At 37.5% G+C, this 21,057-nt stretch overlaps 3 protein-coding genes across 5 annotated transcripts; 2 read left to right on the top strand and 1 right to left on the bottom strand.

Annotated features, from left to right (window-relative positions):
• The first annotated feature begins 167 nt into the window (after positions 1-167).
• LOC105220969 (biogenesis of lysosome-related organelles complex 1 subunit 2) lies at positions 168-1,374 on the top strand. The gene is made up of 2 exons (XM_011197564.3): positions 168-671; positions 730-1,374. Exons 1-2 carry the CDS (start codon positions 330-332, stop codon positions 868-870), a joined length of 483 nt encoding a protein of 160 aa, XP_011195866.1. The 5' UTR covers positions 168-329; the 3' UTR covers positions 871-1,374.
• LOC105220968 (immediate early response 3-interacting protein 1) lies at positions 863-1,379 on the bottom strand. Its single transcript, XM_011197563.3, has 3 exons — positions 1,209-1,379; positions 1,052-1,153; positions 863-995 (listed from the first exon to the last, which is right to left on the bottom strand). The coding sequence occupies exons 1-3, from the start codon at positions 1,294-1,296 to the stop codon at positions 940-942; spliced, it is 246 nt and encodes an 81-aa protein (XP_011195865.1). The 5' UTR covers positions 1,297-1,379; the 3' UTR covers positions 863-939.
• Positions 1,380-1,834: 455 nt separating this feature from the next.
• On the top strand, positions 1,835-20,056 carry LOC105220972 (uncharacterized). 3 transcript variants are annotated; one of them, XM_054229710.1, is made up of 8 exons: positions 1,835-2,266; positions 2,408-2,823; positions 2,878-3,132; positions 3,195-3,478; positions 3,550-3,779; positions 3,839-4,084; positions 4,144-4,273; positions 5,636-20,056. In XM_054229710.1, exons 2-8 carry the CDS (start codon positions 2,535-2,537, stop codon positions 19,559-19,561), a joined length of 15,360 nt encoding a protein of 5,119 aa, XP_054085685.1. In that variant the 5' UTR covers positions 1,835-2,266; positions 2,408-2,534; the 3' UTR covers positions 19,562-20,056. The 3 variants fall into 3 exon arrangements, with proteins under 3 accessions (XP_054085685.1, XP_028902060.1, XP_028902062.1); XM_029046227.2 differs by having other exon boundaries at positions 1,835-2,823; XM_029046229.2 differs by lacking the exons at positions 1,835-2,266; positions 2,408-2,823; positions 2,878-3,132; ... (2 more) ...; positions 3,839-4,084; positions 4,144-4,273 and adding an exon at positions 4,280-5,570.
• Positions 20,057-21,057: the final 1,001 nt, after the last annotated feature.

Below are 21,057 nucleotides of genomic sequence, written 5' to 3'. Positions count from 1 at the left end.
ATTAATTATTCAAAGAAAATTATTTAATAAACAATTCTTTTAATTACTGTTATTTTATTGCTACGATCGCTAAATCTATTTAATGCCGGAAAAAGAAATGGTACGTCTTACATCAATGGTAATTGATTTCCATCTCTCCAAAGAAAGTTCTAACCTAGTGGCATCTCTCATAAATTTAAAACAGCTGGAGTTTGTTTATTATCTATTCGCAAATTATAACACTTCATTTGTGTTTTACAAATATATCCTTTATGGATACATTAAATTTATAATACATTATAAACAATATATATAACGCTTAAAGTTAAGTCTAAAATAAAATTTGTTCAATGGAAAACAAAGGTGAATATTGTGGAGAGTCTTCAGAACCGCAAACCACACAAGATCATAATGCATTATTGGACTCACCTATACGTGGTCCTACATTATCAACTAGTACATCAAGTTTCGAAGCTTTGGATCCCCATGATCCTAATTTGAGCAAGTTAGCAACGAAAATGTTTCGTAAAACAGAGGAGTATATAAGTAATGAACTGAATGCTCCACTTGAAGATTACAAGCTTTTGGAAGAAATGAATAAAGCCACCGTGGCTAAGTATTCAGATATGCAACAAATTGCTGAAAATCTTAGTGTATCCACAAATGAATTAAGCATAAAATTCCAACAATTGGTATTATATTATTCATTAAAGAACTGCTAAATGCATAACAAATTTGATTCTGTTTTAGGTGCCATTAATGAAGCAAATCGATGAAATATCGGATACCGTAGACAAGTTGGAAGCTGCTGCTTATAAATTGGATGCTTATAGCATAGCACTTGAAAACAGGGTAAAGTCTGTACTTCAACGAAAGACAAATATGCATTGAAATTTTAATTTATTTAGTATTAGTTTTTAGATTAATTTACAAAAAATATGCAAAATAAAAGTTGATTTATTATCCAAGTATCAGCTTTATTAATATCGCAAGCACATTAAGGAATATCAGTGGAACTAAAATGAAATTATAAATTAGTCAATTCAATTCTCGAAATCGCTGTATAACTTACTCTTCGCGACTGTACGTATGGAACGAACGAGATTAAGGATCTGAGCTTTCGCTGTGGGCTGTCCAAATTCTTGCATGTTATTTGCCTGTGCGCCCCAACCAACTACAAAAATACTTGATAAATATTAGGATGTTTGTGTACGAAATAGTTTACTCACACTTAGCCAAAAAGCGTTCCTCGTGTAGTACACATACTGCATTCAGGCATAGTAAAGAAGCCTCGACAAGCGTCCATAAAGTAAACATTTTGATAATCAAATATTTTTAGAAAACGATGACGACGATCAAAAACAATCTACAATTCCGGCTCTCAAATTGCCCAAATTAAGAGCTACCTGATTTTCAAATTAATCTAGTCATTCAAATAATTTGTCTCCATTTGTGTTTATTAAATTATATATTTCAGGAAGGTGGCAACGCTATTCTGTGGAATTCATTCAACTCTAAAGTAAAGTGCGCTCGAGTAGTCCTACTCTTTCCTCTCGCAGAATTCAGTACAATCAATTGGTAAATATTGAATGTCAGAAAAGGATAAAAATATACAACGTTTTCCAGTGTTAATAACGTCTGTGCTCCGAAAATTTTAAATAAAAACTACTTTTTAAAATCAATATATACCTTTACGTTATAAATAAAATATGTTCAATATGATTAAATTTATACTTGCAAATGAAGAATTAATTAATTTATATATATAAATCTATATTGTTAAGAGGATGGTTACGACGCATAACGTAAACAAACGAAAGTGGATATTGGTATGTTCTGGCAACGCAGTAAAGCGAAAAAATTATTACATACACATACTTCATTGCGGTTGTTCATTACTTTATGCGGTAGAGAAAAAATTTGGTAAAAATAAGTGTTTAATTTATAGTGTTAATGAAAATATTGCAAATAACCGCGTGGTGTTTAGTAGTGATTATGGAAAATAGTAAATAGTTTGTTGTTTTGCGTGTTTAAATATAAAAAGGATAAGTGCAGTCAGTACATATAGACTACACACAATCACCCCAACCCTCTGTAGCAGCAACGGACTGCAACAACAAAGCTGCTGGGGCTAAAGAAAATTTGGAAAATTGTATTTGAACGAGTTAGAAGCGCACCCAGTAGAAATTCCAGCCATCTCACTCTACCCTAGGTCGCGGAAAATAAAACTTATCGTGTTATGTTTTGATCGCTCTAATCGCTTTGAAAATAATATCAGTAAAAAATGGTAATTTTCATACAGGAGCAATTAACTTAAAGGTGTATGCTAAAATAAATGCAGTTTATTGTACTGGAAATCAGCTTTTAGCTTAACTTTACTGCATGTTAAAAAGCAAATCGAAATGTATCAACACATTCAATTACGCAGATTGTCAAATTTGTCTTCTACAACCACTTCACAAAAAGTTGACGGATTAGATGCGCTCAAACGAAAAGAAGTTAGTGATATCTACGATGAGGATGATGTGTTGGTTTTAAAGGAGTTGTCAAATAAAATGGATGAACTTGAAGAAGTTATATTGGTTGAGGATGAACCTGCTTTAAGATTACCACAATTAAGTAATGATAGTTGGAGCGATTTCGTGGAGGAACTATCAAAAAAATATGACCAAGATGACCTTTTATCTACGTCCGTACCTCAGAGCACTAATGCAAAGAGAAAATTCCAAATTGCCGATAATACACAATCGTTGCCGCGCCGATGTAATGTCGCCACCAACAATAATGGAGTAGTCAGTATCAGTAGCGACGAAGATGAGAATTCTAGAACTGCTAGAACTGAAGGTATGATTTTATATGGTATATTTCAATACATTTGTTTACATATGTTATTTACAGAGCTCTCTTCGAGTAAGGATTGCCCCACAACAATAGAGGAACATCCTACAACAAATAGCTGCACACCTGGTGGAAATAATGCGGGTATTGCACATTTAGAAGAAATAAATAAATTGGACAGTGGTCAGTTGAATGAGGATTGCGCAAAACCAGAAACGGAAAGAGTAAATAATGAAGCAACTCAACACGGTCCTGAGCCAATTTCAAACATAAACAGCAAAACCTCTAATTCAAGTAAAAATAAAGGACTGACAGGTAATATCTTTTTAATAATCGTGTGTTTTTAATTAATATATTTGTATTTTAAAATATTTTAGGTATCAGCAAAAAATATCAGGATATTAAACGGAGAACGTATAAATTGACTTTTCATCAAATTTTACAAATCTTCGACATTGAAAAGTCTGTGCCATCAAGTATAGGTGCAATACCTGGTGAACCGATCGAGTTGGATTTTCCGGATCTTGATATGAGGGAATTTGTAAAAATAGTCAAAAATTACCAAACGACAGAGTCCGCAGACGATGTAAGACATTTATGGGCGCAGATTAAAAGTTGGTTATGTGCCATGAAACCTGCCTATGGCACCACTACAAATTACGTAAGTTCGATATTTATGGACTGAAAATTTTTAATTTTTTTTAACTATGTGCATTGTTATTTCCATTTTAGACAAAATACCAGAAAAAACTTAATTGGTATATAACTGAGTTAATGGCGCAATACGTAAAATTCGAAATCGAGAATAGCATACAAAATGAAAACTATTATAAATTGAAAATGGAGACACTCATGAATACCGTATCGTCTTTGTTGAATGATGATGTTAATTTGAAAATTTTGACATTATTACGCACAGACTTTCCCAATAAGCCGAGTAACTTTCTGGACGAACTCTTTAAGTAATTCAAAATATAAGTAATTTTTCATATTTATGGTTGCTAAAATAAATCTATTTCAGGAAATTCCTAACCAACCCGAAAGTGCGTTTAGAAAACAACAATTATGGCATTTATCGGCTGAAGGTTTTAGGTTTTCAAAAATGGATGCATTATACCAACAGAAAAAGGCAAGATATAGTAGAAATTGCCATTAAGGAGGGATCTGCTTATCTACCAAGATTGCTGCCAAAAAACACTGAAGACCCATTCTACAGAGTTGATCGTCATGTGCATATAATTGAAGATTACGATAAGCAAGGCACAAGGTGAACTATATAGAATCAAAATATGTGAGCCATAAACAAATTAATATTTAAAATTTTAGAAAAATACTGGAGGAAAACGTTAGCATTGATGTGCTAAAAGCTACAATCAATAAATATCTTCAAGTATACGAAAGTCAACTATATGACGATTTTGGTTATAGATTATTGCGACGTCAAGGTTTGGAGCACGTAAGTCCAGAAATATGTGCAATCTAATTGCATATATGTATTACAAACAGCATCGTCTTTGTGATGAGCGTCAATCTGAATAACAACATTGTGTTGTGCCATAATTAACGTTCTATTCCAGTTGCTTACAATCAAAACCACTTATTATACACGAATAATTAGTTAATTTAGTGTTATAAAAATTTTAGATTTTTTTTCATTAGTTGCCCGTCGTTTCGTATTAAAATAGTTAGGTGTATATTTCGCTTTATCTATGATGACATAACAGTGATTTACGTGATTTTTGTTGTACTTGAAGTAGTTAAATACTCTTTTACATTGAAACTGTTAACGAATTAGAGACATAAATTTTAATTTTATGTGCGTGGAAAATATTTTATTCCATATAAATAGACATGCAGTCTACAGCCGAAGTTCCCTATAACGAATAGTTGAGTTTAAAATATTTGTTTTTTTTTTGTCAAATAATATTCGATTTTATTTCTTAAAATATTGTTAAGTAGAATATTTGATAGTTTATGTTGTTTTGAAAAAAGTTCGCTATAGAGAAATTCGGCTGCATCAACAATCAACACTGAAGATTTAATTTATATAATCTACAATCAACCATCAACATTCAACATAATGATGTCTACAATCAACATTCAATGATGTTCTACAATCAACAATCCCTTAAGGAATATCAACAATCAACATGCAACAGTCAACCATCAACATCCGAATGAAAATAACCTTCAATCAACATTCAACATATTGATGTCTACAATCAACAATCCCATATGGAATATCAACAATCAACATTTATCGAAAAAAACTGCTATCAACATTTACCTTAAGGATATATTAACAACAATCAACATACAAATATCTACTACCACCATTAATTATCCTTACAATCAACCTTTTACGAACTGACATAAAGCATGATAACTCTAGAATGAGCTGGATGACCCATATATGCTTTGAGAAAAAACTTTAAACCTTGCCCAACTACCCCTTTAACCTACAACAACTTTTAGTTGCACATAAATAATTGTTAATTAAGAAAAAACTGAAACGAAACGACATAAGAAAGCCCTTAAATAGGTTAGAGAAGCTAATGAGGCATAATTGCAAAACAAAGTACAACATTACATTTCCAGCTGAGTTAATTTAGTACAAGTACAACAACAAAGTAATTTAATTTCAAATATTTGAAAGTTATTTTCTTAAAATAATAATATTTATTATTTTTAATTAATTACGAAATTTCAACAACCAACCAATATGAACGTAACATGAACTGAAAGCCAATGAAGTATATACCGTGATATATTTATTATAACAAAATTATAAACATTTTTCATATCTCTCTTCATTTAGAGTCAAACGCTTGATGCTCGTGAAGACGCTATGCAAATGCACAGGCACAGTCACAGCGCCAAGGCGATTACAGTGAGGAGTGATGAGCGTCATTGTAATCGACGACGTACGCACCACAATAACAACAACAACAACAACAACAACAGCAACAGCAGTCGAGCAACGCATTTACCAGCCGGATGTGATATACAGAGAAATAGGTTAAGTAATAGTAGTAGTCCCTTTAGAACGAATAGATGTAGCTGTAAGTCCTTAGTTGCTAAGCACCAAAGTGATACTAGTTTAAGTTGTAAAACATCAAGTAGTAATGATATCATTTCGCTCGATTCAACCGATGATGAAGTTGATGTTGATAATGTTGAAAGTGCCAGAGAAAGCACCGAAAAGTCAAGTTTGAACACTGAAAAAAGAAACCAAAGCACACAACAGCGTATAGTGCGAAGAGTAAGACCGCCGTTACAACCGCAAACTGTAGACAATCGCCAAGTGAACACTATAATACAGAAAACAAGAGCATGCCCAGCGCATGTTTTAAGACATAGGAAGTTACCACCCAAAAAAGTCGATACAATTGTATTGGATTCATCGTCATCCGAAGATGAAGAGGGCAGTGCAGCGCCTGTGGACGCTGCTGAAGTGAATAACGAAGTAGGTAAGCATAAACTCGACAATATAGACGACACACACATCGAAGAGCCCACCACACCTACGGCACAATCACAACAACAAACACAGCAACAACAACAAACAGCACGCGCGCGGCTGCAAAGCGTATCGATGCCACTGCGCTGTGCGCTCATCGGCAGCGTGGCCATAAAGCCCATACGTAAGGAGAAACACTGCATTCCAGGTGAAGTCTCGAGCACGACATCGCACGACATCATCGAAACGGAAAGACTCAACGAAGCGCCAACGGTCTCTTGTAGTGGCAATTTGGTGGTGAATAACGCGAGCGCGTATGAGAATGCGCGCGAAGTCGGCACTGTGGAGATTTTGGAGCGTCGCGAGCTACGCCAGCCAGTTGTAATGGCTGAGCGTTGCTTCCAGCCCGGTAAATTATTGCTCGGCATCGACTATAGCGACGATGAGAACGAAGACGATGTTGCTGAGAGAAGTCGTGAGCACATTGCTGCTGGCAGTGATGTAGGTGATGACGATGGCGTCTCAAATGGTTGCTTCATACCGATGGTTGGTGGCTATTCGAAAGTTGTTGAGGAGGCCACCTCATCCACCGAGGTGTTTCAACGCTTACAATCGCTGGAGAATGTAGCTGCAGCGGAAGCTTTGAGCCACGTTGAACCGGCGCCTGTGGTGTTGGTCGGGCGCGTGGATCGAACGGCGAATGTGGCGGCAGTGAGTGACGATGCGCCGACCTGTTCTAAATATGCCAACAGCAATGCAACGAACGCAACAGTAATGAAGGAAAATATACAAAAAGAGGGTGCGCTTGAGTTTAGGAGGGGAAAAAGTCTTAAGATTACGATCAAAGATTTTGCCTCTGCAAACAATATTGGTAGAGGGAAAGATACGCCTGAGGACCGCTTGAGAGAAGACATGGAAAGTTCTGCGCCTGCATTTGGTCTGCTTGCAGGGTTGAGGCATGAAGATGAACAGCAGCAAGTCAACGATGAAAATGAGGACGAGTCGAGTAGAAAAATCGCACCACTTTCAAGGGAAGGACCTAAAACTGTAAGTAAAGAGACTCAAGATACTCATTCTGAGTATTTGCCCACTGAAGACGACGAAATGGCGGCGATCGATCAAATGCTAGCTGATATAGATGAGAATCTACGCGAATCACATGAATTTAATAAAAAATATATGAAGGCGAAGAATACGACAGGTGTAGCGGTTAAGTTAACTGAGAACGTACAAAATGAGCACGATTTGATAAATACTGCAGTACATAATCTGGATAAGAATGTCATCGCTAGTAATTGCAAAAAAATTGAGGGGGCTGCTCCATCGAAAACGGTTTTAACGCACACAAATGATGAGGATCTATTCTTGGATGTGTGTGAACCAGTTTCTGAACTCGCGAAAAGCTCGAATGTCGGTTCAGAAGTGGAAGCAAATGTAGCGGCAATGGAAACAAACTCAGCCGAACTTGCGGAAGACATTTCATCCAATGACTATTCGAACTCAAGTTTATGTGAGAAATCTGTGGAGAAATTGAAAAAACTTGAAGGAGAAACTCTGGAAATATCAAATGATGTCAATTCGGAGGAGACCGAAGAAGTTATAACAATGGTTTGTGCTGAAAGTGAAGGTTTGAATAGGAATAACCATACATTTGAAGAAAACAGTTCTGATCTTGATGTTGCGTGCTCCAACAAAACTTCAAAATCAACTCAAGAAAACTATGAAGAAGAAGCTATGGATGGCAATGTACAGAATAATGAAGAAATCGAATCAAATCAGGAAAGTGATATATTGAACGATATGTGTCCAAGAGATGTTAAAACATTAACTCACCTTTCTGATAATACACAAACAAAAGCATGTGAAGGAAGCCCGGAAAATGAGAAGCGCCAACTACAAGACGAAGATAACACCGAAACTGCCGATCTCGAAAAGAATGCACTCGTCATTACTCACTTGCAAGAGAAATCCATGGAAACCGATATTGGAGACGAATTTCCAGATTCTGACATAAATAAGTCTGACTTGAGTGAAATTAATGCAGAAGTTGAAGTTGAAGAGACTGATATAACGCCTGAGCTAATAGCAGAAGAGCGCACAAAAGACGTGGAAGTTTTGGTGAAACCAGTTGATGATGTGAATAACAGTACTGAATTGACATTATCGGAAAGAAAGATATCAAGTCAAATAGATGTGGATCAAACGAAGTTTACTGAATTGGTTTCGAGCGAAAAGCAATCGAATATTGTAACCCCTGAAATGGATACAGAACTGGAATTATCATTTCAAAGAGTTGAAAATATAGATAATTTAACGAAAGGCATTTTCAACGATGAGAATGTAATCACAAATAAAAATGCAGAAGCCGAAAAATGTGACCTGGATACAGAAATTGTGCTCGAGTCCCGAACAGTAGTTGATGACACAGAGGATGTTGAAAAAAATGACTCTGACAAAACTAGAGAGGAGTCTCCAAAAACAATATCAAAACACTCAGAAAAATCTAACGAACATGCATTTGTTGATGATAATGCCAGTTTATCCACAGAGGTAACAGAATCTTATAGTGAACCATGTACACCCTCTGAATTTGTGGAAGCGAATGAAATGGTCTCAGTTGACGACATCGAAACTAGTGGAATGTACAAGCTAGATGCCAACGACATAGTGGAGGAAACAGTAGTTGCAATGAAAGATACCATTGAATCTGAAAATGAGACTGAAGCAACATTGATACTTGAAAATAAGACTACTCAAATTGTCGAAGAAATTTTCAACACCGCTAAAGAAAAGCGAACAGTTGAGCCAGAGGTACTAGAACTAGATTTGAAAGGTAGAGATATTGAACACCATGACTCAACCTCTGAGGAATCAGTAAATAAAGAAGAATCAACAAAACAAAGTCAGGAGTTAGTTAAAAAGTTGGACAGCCGCATCGAGGAAGTAGCTGAAATGGTTGAGTCATTGCCACTAGCTGAGACAACTTCGTTACTGCAAAGTACTACAATAATCCAAGTAAATGAAAGAAAAGCTGATGAGATTCAGTCTACTGACATTGAGACACCAATGTTAGTTGTCAAATCTAAAGATATGGAATGCCATGAAGTAAGTGATGCAGTAACTATTAGTAATGAAGAGAGAGATGCAATTCAATTGGCAAACGGAAACTCTTATAGCTCGGTTGAAGTGGAGGCCGAGACTGAGCCATTAGAAACTGTAGGTAAAATAAAAAATACGCATGAAGACAAGGTTTTAACCGCCAGCAAAATCGAAGAGGTAACCGTCGTTACAGAGGAAATTGTGAAAGATGATGCCACTAATGATGCGATTAATGAAACATCGTTGTTGCAAAATGTCACTAAATTTCAAGTAAATGAAAGATCCAGTGATTCTGAAGACATTACAAATAAATCTCCGTTACAACTTGAACTTGACGTTGAACGTGCTGAAGTAGGTGACTCAGCTCCTAACAATAATAGTCAGCCTCAAAAGGTCTTGGTAACGGATCTCCAAATTTCAAATCAGGATTTACCTGAAAGCGTTTGCATTACGATGAAAGAGGGGTTCGAATCTGCAGATGTGAAGACATTACCTATATCACATGAAATAATTGTCTCAGCCCCAAAGGAAATTGAAGAAGTGATGGATGAGGAAGTAATTGAGGAGCTCCTTGAAACTGAGGAACATATTAAAACAAATTGGGTTGCGAACCAAGAGTTAGTAAACGACTCTGAAATTTCCACTGAAGTAACTTCTGAGATTAACGAACTTCAAAAAACAACGGAAACAACTGCAGACACAGAAGTTGTAACTGACGACTCAATAGAAGAAACACCTGGTAATCGCGACGATTCGCTTGGCGAGCAGTTTACTGAATTAAACGATTCTCAAACCAAGGAATGCAATGATGGAAATGCTTCTAATAAAGGGAAGAATTATACTGAACATACTATACACGCCCTGACGGAGACTCACGAATCGCTGAGATGTAAAATTCCTTTAGAAAATGATTTTTTGTCCACTGAAGACGAAGCAACAGACGAAACAGCATCAGAGGTCGAAGTTAGGCCATATACATATAATGAAACTAACGATTCAGGTGTCATCGATAGTGAAGTTGTAGAATCTTTGGCAGGTGAAGAAATAACGAAGTCTATTGCTTTGAATGTTGTCGAAGCAGAGACTTGCTCACTGGAAATTACGAGAAAAGAGCGTAAGCAATCTATCGAAAGTCAAATTGAAGAAGTTAGTGAGATAGAAAATTCGCAAACAGATTCGACCATAGAATCACAAGATCAGGAGCAACTAGGTGACATGAACTCCAAAGAAACCAGTGTTGACTCTACAAATAAGTTGACAACCGAAAGCAGGGTGGTAGCACTGTCAAACTCAACTAGCGTTATAACACCGGATCTTGATGCTCTTGGAAATGTGTTGCCAACTGAAAGCTTCCATGAAGATTCTGACCAAAATGCTAACATTTCAAAAGAAAAATGTAAAGTAGTCATTGAGTCGTCTGAGCTTGAAGTTAAAGAAATTGCAAAAGAAAAACCTTCTAATAATGACGTCTCTGAAAGCTGTGGATTTTCAACAGCAGATAAGCAAGTGGAAGAGACGTCTTCAGTTGAAGATTTACAAGTGGATGAAGAAAATATTGATAAAAGCACGGTAAGGGCAAATGACGTGGCTTCTGTGGCTGACGCTGAAGATTTAGTGGAGGAAGTTGATACTCTTAAAGATGGTGCGGAAGAACCAGCACAATATGAATCTGATACAAGTAAGATTCCTGACGTTTCCACGAAGACCCGAAACGCTGAAGAGGAACAAGTTGAAATAGAATTAACAACAGAATCTTTACATGAAAACGACGAAAACATTAGCACTTTAAAAGATCTTAAAAGTGACGATGTATCAGAAAGTGAGCATGAAACAGCCGATACAAACTCTTTAAATAACAACAATACTAGTTCCGTTGCAATAGATACCCTGTCAGAAGATGTCACAGCACGGAAAAGTGATGTTGAAATTGTAAAGACATGTTCGAAGCAAAAGCTTAAGCTGAAGTCGAAACCTCACAAGTTAATCAAAACAGATCTTCTAGAGAAAAGCACAACAAGCAGTTCTAAAAAGATCTCGAAACTTAAGGCTGTGCGCAACTCGAAAAAAAGACTGCTAACAGAAGATGCGTCTGGCAAATTACGTTTTAAGCGTCGTGTTAGTCCCTGCAACGATTCCAACAAAGATTTAGACAAGGTTGAAGAATTTAAAAAAGCAGAGGAGTTAGCCGATAATATCGCTAAATTGGTTATTAAAGAGAACGTTGAAGCAGAGACAACAGAACAATGCGACAGCATTAAGCAAGATATAGAAAGTCGAAGCGTAGAAGATAATGCAGGAATTACGAAAAATCAAACATTGGACGATATCAATGCTGAAGCTGAGCCGGAAATGTTAAAAGCAGAACCAGAACTTTCCGAAGACTGCGCCACATTCCAGCGTTTACCGGCTGAATATAATTCGGAGGAGATATTGGCCGTGGCAACGCTGATTAATATGCGTAACAAGTACACGAGTTCCACATACATGGATGAGGATAATGTTGTTGTCGAAATTCCACAAGAAATAAATCGAGATGAGGGCGCAGAAAAGAATGAAGCAATTGTAGAACCAGGTTCGAAAAAGATTAGCACTAAACAGGGTTTAGTGAAAAAGAAAGTACGCTTCGATGAAGACAACCTTTTAGAGTTGATGAATGAGAAATATAAAGCTTTGAAGAAAGTGAAAAAATCTGCCAAGAAGATTGAAAAGTCGCGTAAAGCTGAAGGCGCTCTACTCAGTGGTGCTGGTGGTGGTAAGAAATATGTGAAGCGCAGACTGCTTGAAATGACTACGAAAATAAGTACAAACGAAGCTGATTATATAATTGATCACAATGATGAAGAACTGTCTGATTTGAAGAAGAAACGTGGCCGAAAGAACAGCGCACACGAAGAAGAACAGCTAACACATAAAATGGATGAACTGAATGATACGTTAAAGATCGAATCCGCTGGAAATGAAAACCCTATTTACCCGGTGTTACTTACATCGCGTCGTGATACCGAGACCACGACAGATGCGAAGCTTTCGAAGTCCACTAAAAATAGAGCGCGAAGCTTGAAGTGCGATGCGCCGACAATAAGTGGCATAGAGGATGTCGGATCGGATTTTATTGTGCCCGATGATGAGGTTGAACCATTATCTACGGAGACCTACGAAAAACCCCCAGTGCCCAAAGAGAACATTTTTAAGGTTAGTCGTGTATGTGTTGATGGCACTAAAATAAAATTTAAAATAACACCAACGGAGGTAATAAATAAAGAAAAACCGGTAATTGTCGAAAAACTGCAGAAGCCAGAGGTGTCCGTAATAAATAAGGCAGAACAAAGAGCAATTAAAGAGAACATATCTGAACAGGCTGCGTTGATGAAGACTAGAAAAGTCACAGTTAAACTTAAACGTGTGAAAATGCCATTGTACGCCACTGCGATCTCAAAAAGAGGTATCTTTGGTAGTAGAGTACAGTATACAACGCCTACAGACAGCGAGGAACCCGATCTTATTGTACCAGAATCACCAACGAAATTTAATAAGCGCGAAGAATCACCTACAAAATATAAGAAACGCAAAGAACACGCCTTTATCTTATCGGAATCACGTACTAAACGCGAAGAAATCGACTCAATCTTATCGGAATCGCCTACTAAATCTAAGAAACGCGAAGAACTCGTTACAATTTTAACAGAATCGCCAACTAAATTTGAGAAACGCAAAGAACACGAGCCGTTCATAATAGAATCACCAACTAAGTATAAAAAATCTAAATTAGAATCAGGCATTGGTTCGAGTGAGTCAAATGCAACAAATTCAGACGCGCTTCCTATTGCGACGGGTAATGTCTCGTGCAAAAGTTTGGGAAAGACGTCTCATAGGAAGCACCGCGCGAAATCACCGAACAAAAACAAAACATCAGTTAAAAGAGATATTTCTTCCGAACTCTCCGAATTGTCAACTATACAAGACACGGATAATATAGGTACCCTCTCAAATGGGGAATCCATAAATATTAAGGACGCCTTAATCGATAAACTTTCTCCTACCAAGGATTTGTCTTTAGAATCTACGTCTTTGGAAAATACAGGAGTTGCTGAAAATGCTGATCTTTTGAAAAACCAAGATTCTAGTGCTAAAATCACTATGAAGTCAGCGCATAAGAAGCGACCTGCGAAAACTTCAATAGAAGAAATGTCTCCTACCAAGGATCTGTCTTTAGAATCTACGTCTTTTGAAAATACAGGAGTTTCAGAAAATGCTGATTCTTCCCAAAAACAAGATTCTAATGCTAAAATAACTGTGAAACATAAGAAACGACTTGCGAAATCTCCAAGTAAAACAAAATCCCTCGTCTTGCCTACTACTGGCGAAGATGTTTCTACTTCTAAAGAAGCACATAATAAGAAAACAACAAATCTACGAAATGATTCGATGGAAAAAAGAACTTGCATGAATGAAATATCCACCATAATGGATGTTACAAACGTACAAACTCAGGATCTGTCTCCTAGCAAAGATTCTCCACTTGCAGAATCATCTTTCAATATAGAATCGATCGTGTCACCCGAGCGATTAGAAAATAAGGGTGTTGAGAAAACAAAAGACTCCAGCGCCAATATAACTAAAAAGGCGTCACGTAAGAACCGGGTGGTAAAATCATCCTTTAAAATAAAATTACCTATTTCGTCTTTTACTACGAGAAAAATTTCTAATAATGACGCATTACTAAATGCGGAAACAACTATAAAAGACTCAAATATTACCATAACTAAAACAGATACTTCTATTGAAGAAACATCTATACCTATGGAATCAACAAACAGAAAAGAATCCGCCTTACAAGAAACATCATCTAACAAGAAGCTGAGAACTGCTGAGAAGTTAGAAACATTGGATGTTATCACAAATCGTGAAAATGTGGAATACAAAGTCTCCAACTTGTCTGCAGATTTGGTGCGAAACACGCCAGAAAAAACTACAAGCTTACAAGATCATATGCTGTCAGACGCTGAAATAAAAACCGAACCATTTGAGGATATCCAGATTAAAGAAGAAGAAGATTCATGTGAGCCTCCGCTAGATATGGCGCAATCATATTTAAATGTTGACAATATACGACATGCGAAAGAATTCATTCTAAAGCCATGCGACGTGATATTGACCGAAGCGAAGATAAACGAGCAGGCAGATGCACATCGTGGATTCAGAAAACAAAGGAATAAGAAATCCGTGCGAGTTGTAGAGACAAGTAGCAATAGATATAAAACAAGAAGGAATAATGCTTCAACAAGAGACATTTTAAAATCTGCAGACAGCGAAAATCTGGAAACAACGGAGAATATTATACCAACACTGAATGAAGACGCTCCAATTAAAGAATTAGAAGTGGAAAGTAATCAACAAGAAACGTCAAAAGTTCAAAAGGAACTGCAAGCTATAACTATAAGGGAAGATATGGAGAAGAGTAAAGAACCGCAAGCGGAAACTAGAAAGGACGATAAGGAGAGAAATAAAGACGTTACAAATGCTGAAACTGCAATACCGGTTGAAAAGGAGATTCAGCTGAATGCGACGACATCAAGAACTGACGTCGAAACTGAAGATCATGCTAGCAGTATAACGGATAATGTTATTGCTGAACTAAAATTACTCTCACCCGAAAGTTTGCAAAACACTGAAGATGATAAAGAGCAAATTAATTTGATTTCATGTTCGGAAAATGCTGCGGTTGCTAATGTGGTTGATACTGAAAAGGAACAAGATTCTCAGTCAACGACAAACGCTGAGTCCATTTGCAAAGTGGAGAATACCGATGAGGAACAGAAAACGGCGCAACTTCTAGATTCCTCAATTGATATAGTTTTAGGTAATGCCACCTTTACGAAAAAACCGTTAACTCCCAAGAAAAACGGCCTGAGCTCAACACCCGAAGCAGTTGTCAGCAATTTGGTGCAAAATGCGACTGATACCGTTGCGGAGGTGAATAAATCCGACGATATTAGCGAAACTATATCGACGAAAAATCGATTAGATGACTTAACGGCTGAGAAAGTCAACAGCGTTTTAGAAAAAATGTTGGAGAATAAGAATAATTTACTGAAAGACAATAAAAACCAAGCGATTACGGACTTAAATGTGCGCCCAATCATAAGAAGGCAAACGAATACCGAAGAGGAGGGCCTGCGAAAATCTTCCAATAGAAGTTCATTGAATAGCGTCAAACAGATTTCCGCCAAAGTACCGGATGCGCTCTTTGCCGATGACGAAAGTGAAAGTAGCAATGCTGACGATAGCACAAGCGATGAGCAATTCTTCGCGCCGATTCTAAGTCTTGACGATTTGCTGAGCAAAAAAGATGAACCGACTGCGGACATAACTACACACACCTATACACCAACACAGGAGCAAGTTGACCAGGATACAGATGCCGGACAATCTCACGACGGTTTGGGTACACCCAATTTCACCGTAGAGCTAGAAGTGGAGACTACACAAGCCAGCGATGAGAATTCACAAAGCGCTAATGGTAATCGCAAAGTAGAATCACAAAGCGAAGAAAGTGGTAAATGCGTTGCGAGCGAAGAGCTGAATGCGCATTTAGAGGAGACGGATGCAAATTTCTCGCTATCGGCAATCGCTGACATCAGCACAATAGACATACCCAGCGATCTCAACATAAACAATGAGTATCCAGATCTGTTAGATGCCATGCTCTTCGAGCAAGTACGTCAATCCATCGATTGCATGATATCTGGTACGAATTCGGCGAAAAAATGGTCACAAGACAGTTTTGCAACGACGCAGGCGGCAGTCAATTTTAATCAAGCAGAAACTGCGGTCAGAACCGATGCGCCGCCTAGTGTGCCTAACACACAGGAGAATGACGTCATTGCAACCAATGATAAGACAGTGACAGCAAATGAAGATGGAATTGGTATTGGTCAAGAAACCTTTCTCGGCACTATCAGCTCACTGGATGTGGTGGAAGTACCCACCACGGGTTTCGATTTAGTTGGTAGCTTTACCATAGCAGACTTTCTATCGGATGCCGGCAGCGACTTGTTTGCTTTTCCCGAACTGGACAAAACACAAAGTCGAAGTAATTCGTTTTCGGCAGAGTCGAATTTGTGTGAGACACCGCCACCGCCTGCAATCGATACCGATATCGAAGCCGATAAGGAGATAAGCAATGACAAGAAAGACGAAGAACCAATACAAACGCCCACCAATCACAATACGAATTCTGTGGCTTGCGATCACAGCTATAACAAGGATATCAACGAAGTGGAAAAACAGAGAACGAAAGTACGCAAAAAGTCAACCTCATCGCACACATCCACGCCAACTGCTGCACAGTCATCCACGAAGAGTGCTACTCCATCGCCCTTAAATAATTCGGATATGTTGCACGTATTCTCAAGAGCTAAATGTGCGCCCAAACCATTTTGGAAAGCCAAAAGGTCCGAGGAAATAAAAACTTCAACACCGAAAAAAGAAGAAACCACACCAAATACGCAAAATACACCGTTTCAAACACCAGCCGTCACAGCGAAACGTGCAATAACACCGTCACCAATTACTATCAAAAATCCTGAGGAGAAACAAACGGTATTCAGTATGCCGGCGCTCGAATTGGTTATTGAACAAAATGGACTAGAGCAAGAAATTACAGCAACGTCCTCTAACAACGCGCTATCAGCAACAATTGCCAACACTAAGACTGAGACCCTAACGAATCTGAACGAAAACATATCAAAACCCGTGGATGACGTCAGTCTGCCTTCGAACCCAGTTATAGAAACGGTAAAAGCCGATGGTTTAGAACAAGTATTGCCACAAATGCTACCCACTAGCGCAGAATGTGAAGCGGTAACACCATTTACAAGACCACCGAAACGCGCTTCAACACCCATTGAAATAACCGAAGTGATTACAAAACCCGCACCGCTTATTGTACAGCCGATCATACGCATACAAAGTCAATCAAACCGCTTAGAACGCATAGATCCCTCGTCGAGTAGTTCACAGCAAGCTTTCCCTCTTCTCACACCCGAAAGTCAGCCCAATTTAACTGATGTGTCGAACGTCAGTCAAATTGAAGTGAACGATATATGTCGACCAGAACGTGATTCCACGCCCACACTCGATGAACATAGCAAAGATGACTACGAATTAAGCACGCCGAATAAATCACTCACAATTAAGGAGTTAACGCACACAGGTAAAGCGCGGCAATCAACGACACAGCTTGAACAACCGCCGGCCAAACGTTTGTGCGTCGAAAATGTCAATAAAACAATAACAACGAATGACATCTTTGATATGTTGAAGAGCGAAGAAAAGTCGCCGAAGGAAAATCAGTTAGCGCAAAGCTCTACAAGTACAACTAAAACCAAGGATTTGACTAATACAAAAATCGTAGATTCGAAATCGAAACAAATAGAAATAGAATTACCGGTAATGAAAGCTGTTGACGCAAATTTAAACACAAATACAGTAGCTGCCGTAAGCGACACATCCAACAATACTGACCTCATACCCTCCAAAGTGGAAAGTAAATCTACTCTATCCTACATACAAAACTCACAAATTGAAGGGGAAAAGAAAAATGCAGAAGGCTCTGCAAGCAATCAACAAATCGTTAAGAACCCAACTAAGCAAAAGTACGAAAAAATAACTCCCAGTCAGGAACCCATGCTAATCAGTAAAGAGAATTTAATAGCGTTGAGGAAAAGAGAACAAGCGGCAAAAAATATGTCAACGTTAATGATAACTGAACACTTGGAACACTTGCAACCACTTTCCCCGGTAGGCACACCTGAAAAGTGTTCCATCAAAATTGCAGATACCAAATCGCTAAGCGAAAAGTTGAAAAGTTCTCCAGCGCGACGCGTAGAAGAGAGCAAAGAAGAAAATATTGCTCCCATAACATTAAAAATAACAAAAGATTCACTTTCTCAACCATCAGCAAATCAATCGGATGAACGCCAGCAGACGCGTAAACCAGTGCAGTCCAAAAATTCGCGATTCACCACTAAATTGAATCCAAACGAAAGTAGTGTAACGCCTGTCACGCCAAGTACATATGAGCATACTTCCAGCGCACGCAGTAGCATAGCACCAAGTAGAAAGCAAAAAGGCAGTAATGCAAGCCCTGTCATATTCAATGCGTCGCCATGTGCGAAAAGTATTATAGATACGAATCCCAACAAAACTCCCGACAATCTTCCAATAGCCGAGGTAATAAACAGAAGTGAAACAAGAAATACGTCTCCTTGTCAAACAGCCACCATACCACCACGCACTAGAGTACCAACAAAACCTATATTAGCCGTAAAACCAACATTACATCCTCAAAACGCTAACCGTAATCATCCATATCAGAGAACGCAAACACCGCCGAATACTTTAAATACTCACAACACAAGTAAATTGACGCCACAAAGACCACAGAGTCGAGACAGTCTGCCAGCAACGCACGAAAATGTCTCAAACAAAAAGAGAAAACCTCCAAAATCCGTAGATAAAACTACGCCACAACGTTACGCGTCCACAATAACCACTCTACCGCCTTCAATGCAATCACGACCCACACCAAGTCATCAGTCCACGTTTGATGCGCCACTAACGATTGCCGACTTATCCTCGATTAAGTTAACAGACGAAGATGAGGCAGAAATAGCGCGTAAATTGGAAGCTTACCGCTCTACGTTACCACAACCAAAATCGTATGGTGCACATAAAGAGAACAAACGCTTAGTCGGTCTGCAGGAAGAAAAATTGCGTTTGGAGTATGCTGAAAATCGTCGAAAGGCACAACAATTGCGTGACACACAACGCCACAAACGCAAATCCCAACCGGAGACATATGAGGCGCACTACAAGAAATTCGCCATGCATTCAGGCAGATCAGAAGCCACGAATAGTAGCAACAGTAATAATAGTAGCAAAAGTAGTGGTAGTGCTAGTGTTGGTGCCGGTCACCACCAGAGTAGTAGTAAACAACATCATTTACATCGTGAGTACGTAAATAAATTTGGTGAAATCGAGAAATTAGTCAAAGAAGAAAATGTTACAACAGATAAGAAGCCTAAACGTTCCGTACCACTAACGGCATCAACGGCTTGGGAGCCAAAAATGCCAACTGGCGATGAATTAATTGAACTCTTGTGTAGAACAAAGAAATCGTAGGGCAAATAGAGTTGGTTTTCAAATGTGTAAGTTGTTGCAGGTAAATGCAGTGAGTATATTCCCATTTAGACGCGGTCTTAACATTTCTTCGATGCGTTAACAAACAAAAAAGAGTAAAACAAATTTATCATAAAGCACGCAATGTACAAAATGATTACATTCAATTAATCAGGACTCAGCTTAAAACATATTTTTTACATAAAAAGACAACATTTTATTACTATATAACAAATATTCTATAACTTATCCTCACAACGTTCTTTGGCTTATGGTAGCTTATACATAGCTGTTTATAGGTTTTAAACGTAAATATTCTCATTTACAGGCATTCGGTAAAGAATTTAGTTGAAATGACAAACATCTAACGTGTGTCTATCTAGTAATTATCTATTTTTCTTTTTAGCTAAACTAAACTAACTGAAAGGCAGCTATGAATCCTTAATCTAACCCTTATAACAGCATAGTCGAATAGTATACTTTCTAATTTACAGTTAATCAACTCTTAGTCACAGTTAATTCATACTCTAATTAACCAACAAATCAACATATAATGACATATTATGACTGTGCTCTCTAGAACGATTTTGTATTTAGCAAAAGAAATATATAAAAAACATTTATCTCAGAGGTCCGTATACTCGTCATAGTATATTTTCGTGTTTTAGCAATGATTATATTAATTTATAGCATTTTACTGCCACTATTTCATATTTACGTGTTTCACACGAGTTTCAATATAATTTCTGCTAGCAAAAATCAACACTCATTATGAACGGGGTTGAACGCGCGAAATATTGATATCTTACTTGTAGATACTTATACGCTTTATTATTGCAAAACAGCATAAAACTATCGAATCTACGCTTTGGTAAAAAAAACAACAATTATTGTAATTATCTACACACACACACACATATGTACGTATACTGAAACATTAAGAATATCAGGTAACTTTCTATTGCTTAAGAACAAAATTATACATATATATATTTTATAACCGAGCCATTAATATTTATTTAATTTTATTTCATATAATGTATCATTGTTTGTTTGAAATATGTTAGTTTGTAAGCCGTTGTAATTTCTCAAATGCATATGTTTATGTATGTATGTATGTGTAAACAATGCTTGTTTTCATTGTCGTTATTTCTAATCTAATTTCTAATAACTCGCTCAGCACAAGACACATGTAAGTTTAATGCTCAATTAAAGTTTCACTAGTGCTTTTGTCTAGGCAGCTGATTTGTAAGCATCTAATGTAATTTAATTCTCTTTGCTCTTGAAGAATTGTACAAGCATTTATTATTAATTGCAACTAAATTGATTGTATATATGTATATAAATTGTATTAAAACATATTCTATCTTTTGCAATTGTAAATATAGACTTTAGTAGGCGTAAGTATAAGTATGTAACAACGTTCGTACATACATATGTACACATTACAGACTCCGATTGTTGTAAGCATTTTATTTTAAACATAAGCGAATTTCAAC

This window comes from Zeugodacus cucurbitae, chromosome 4 (assembly GCF_028554725.1).
Source record: "Zeugodacus cucurbitae isolate PBARC_wt_2022May chromosome 4, idZeuCucr1.2, whole genome shotgun sequence".
In the NCBI taxonomy this organism is placed as follows: Eukaryota; Metazoa; Arthropoda; class Insecta; order Diptera; family Tephritidae; genus Zeugodacus; species Zeugodacus cucurbitae.
Note: the sequence above shows the minus strand (reverse complement) of the source record. Positions and strands in the feature narration are given on the sequence as shown.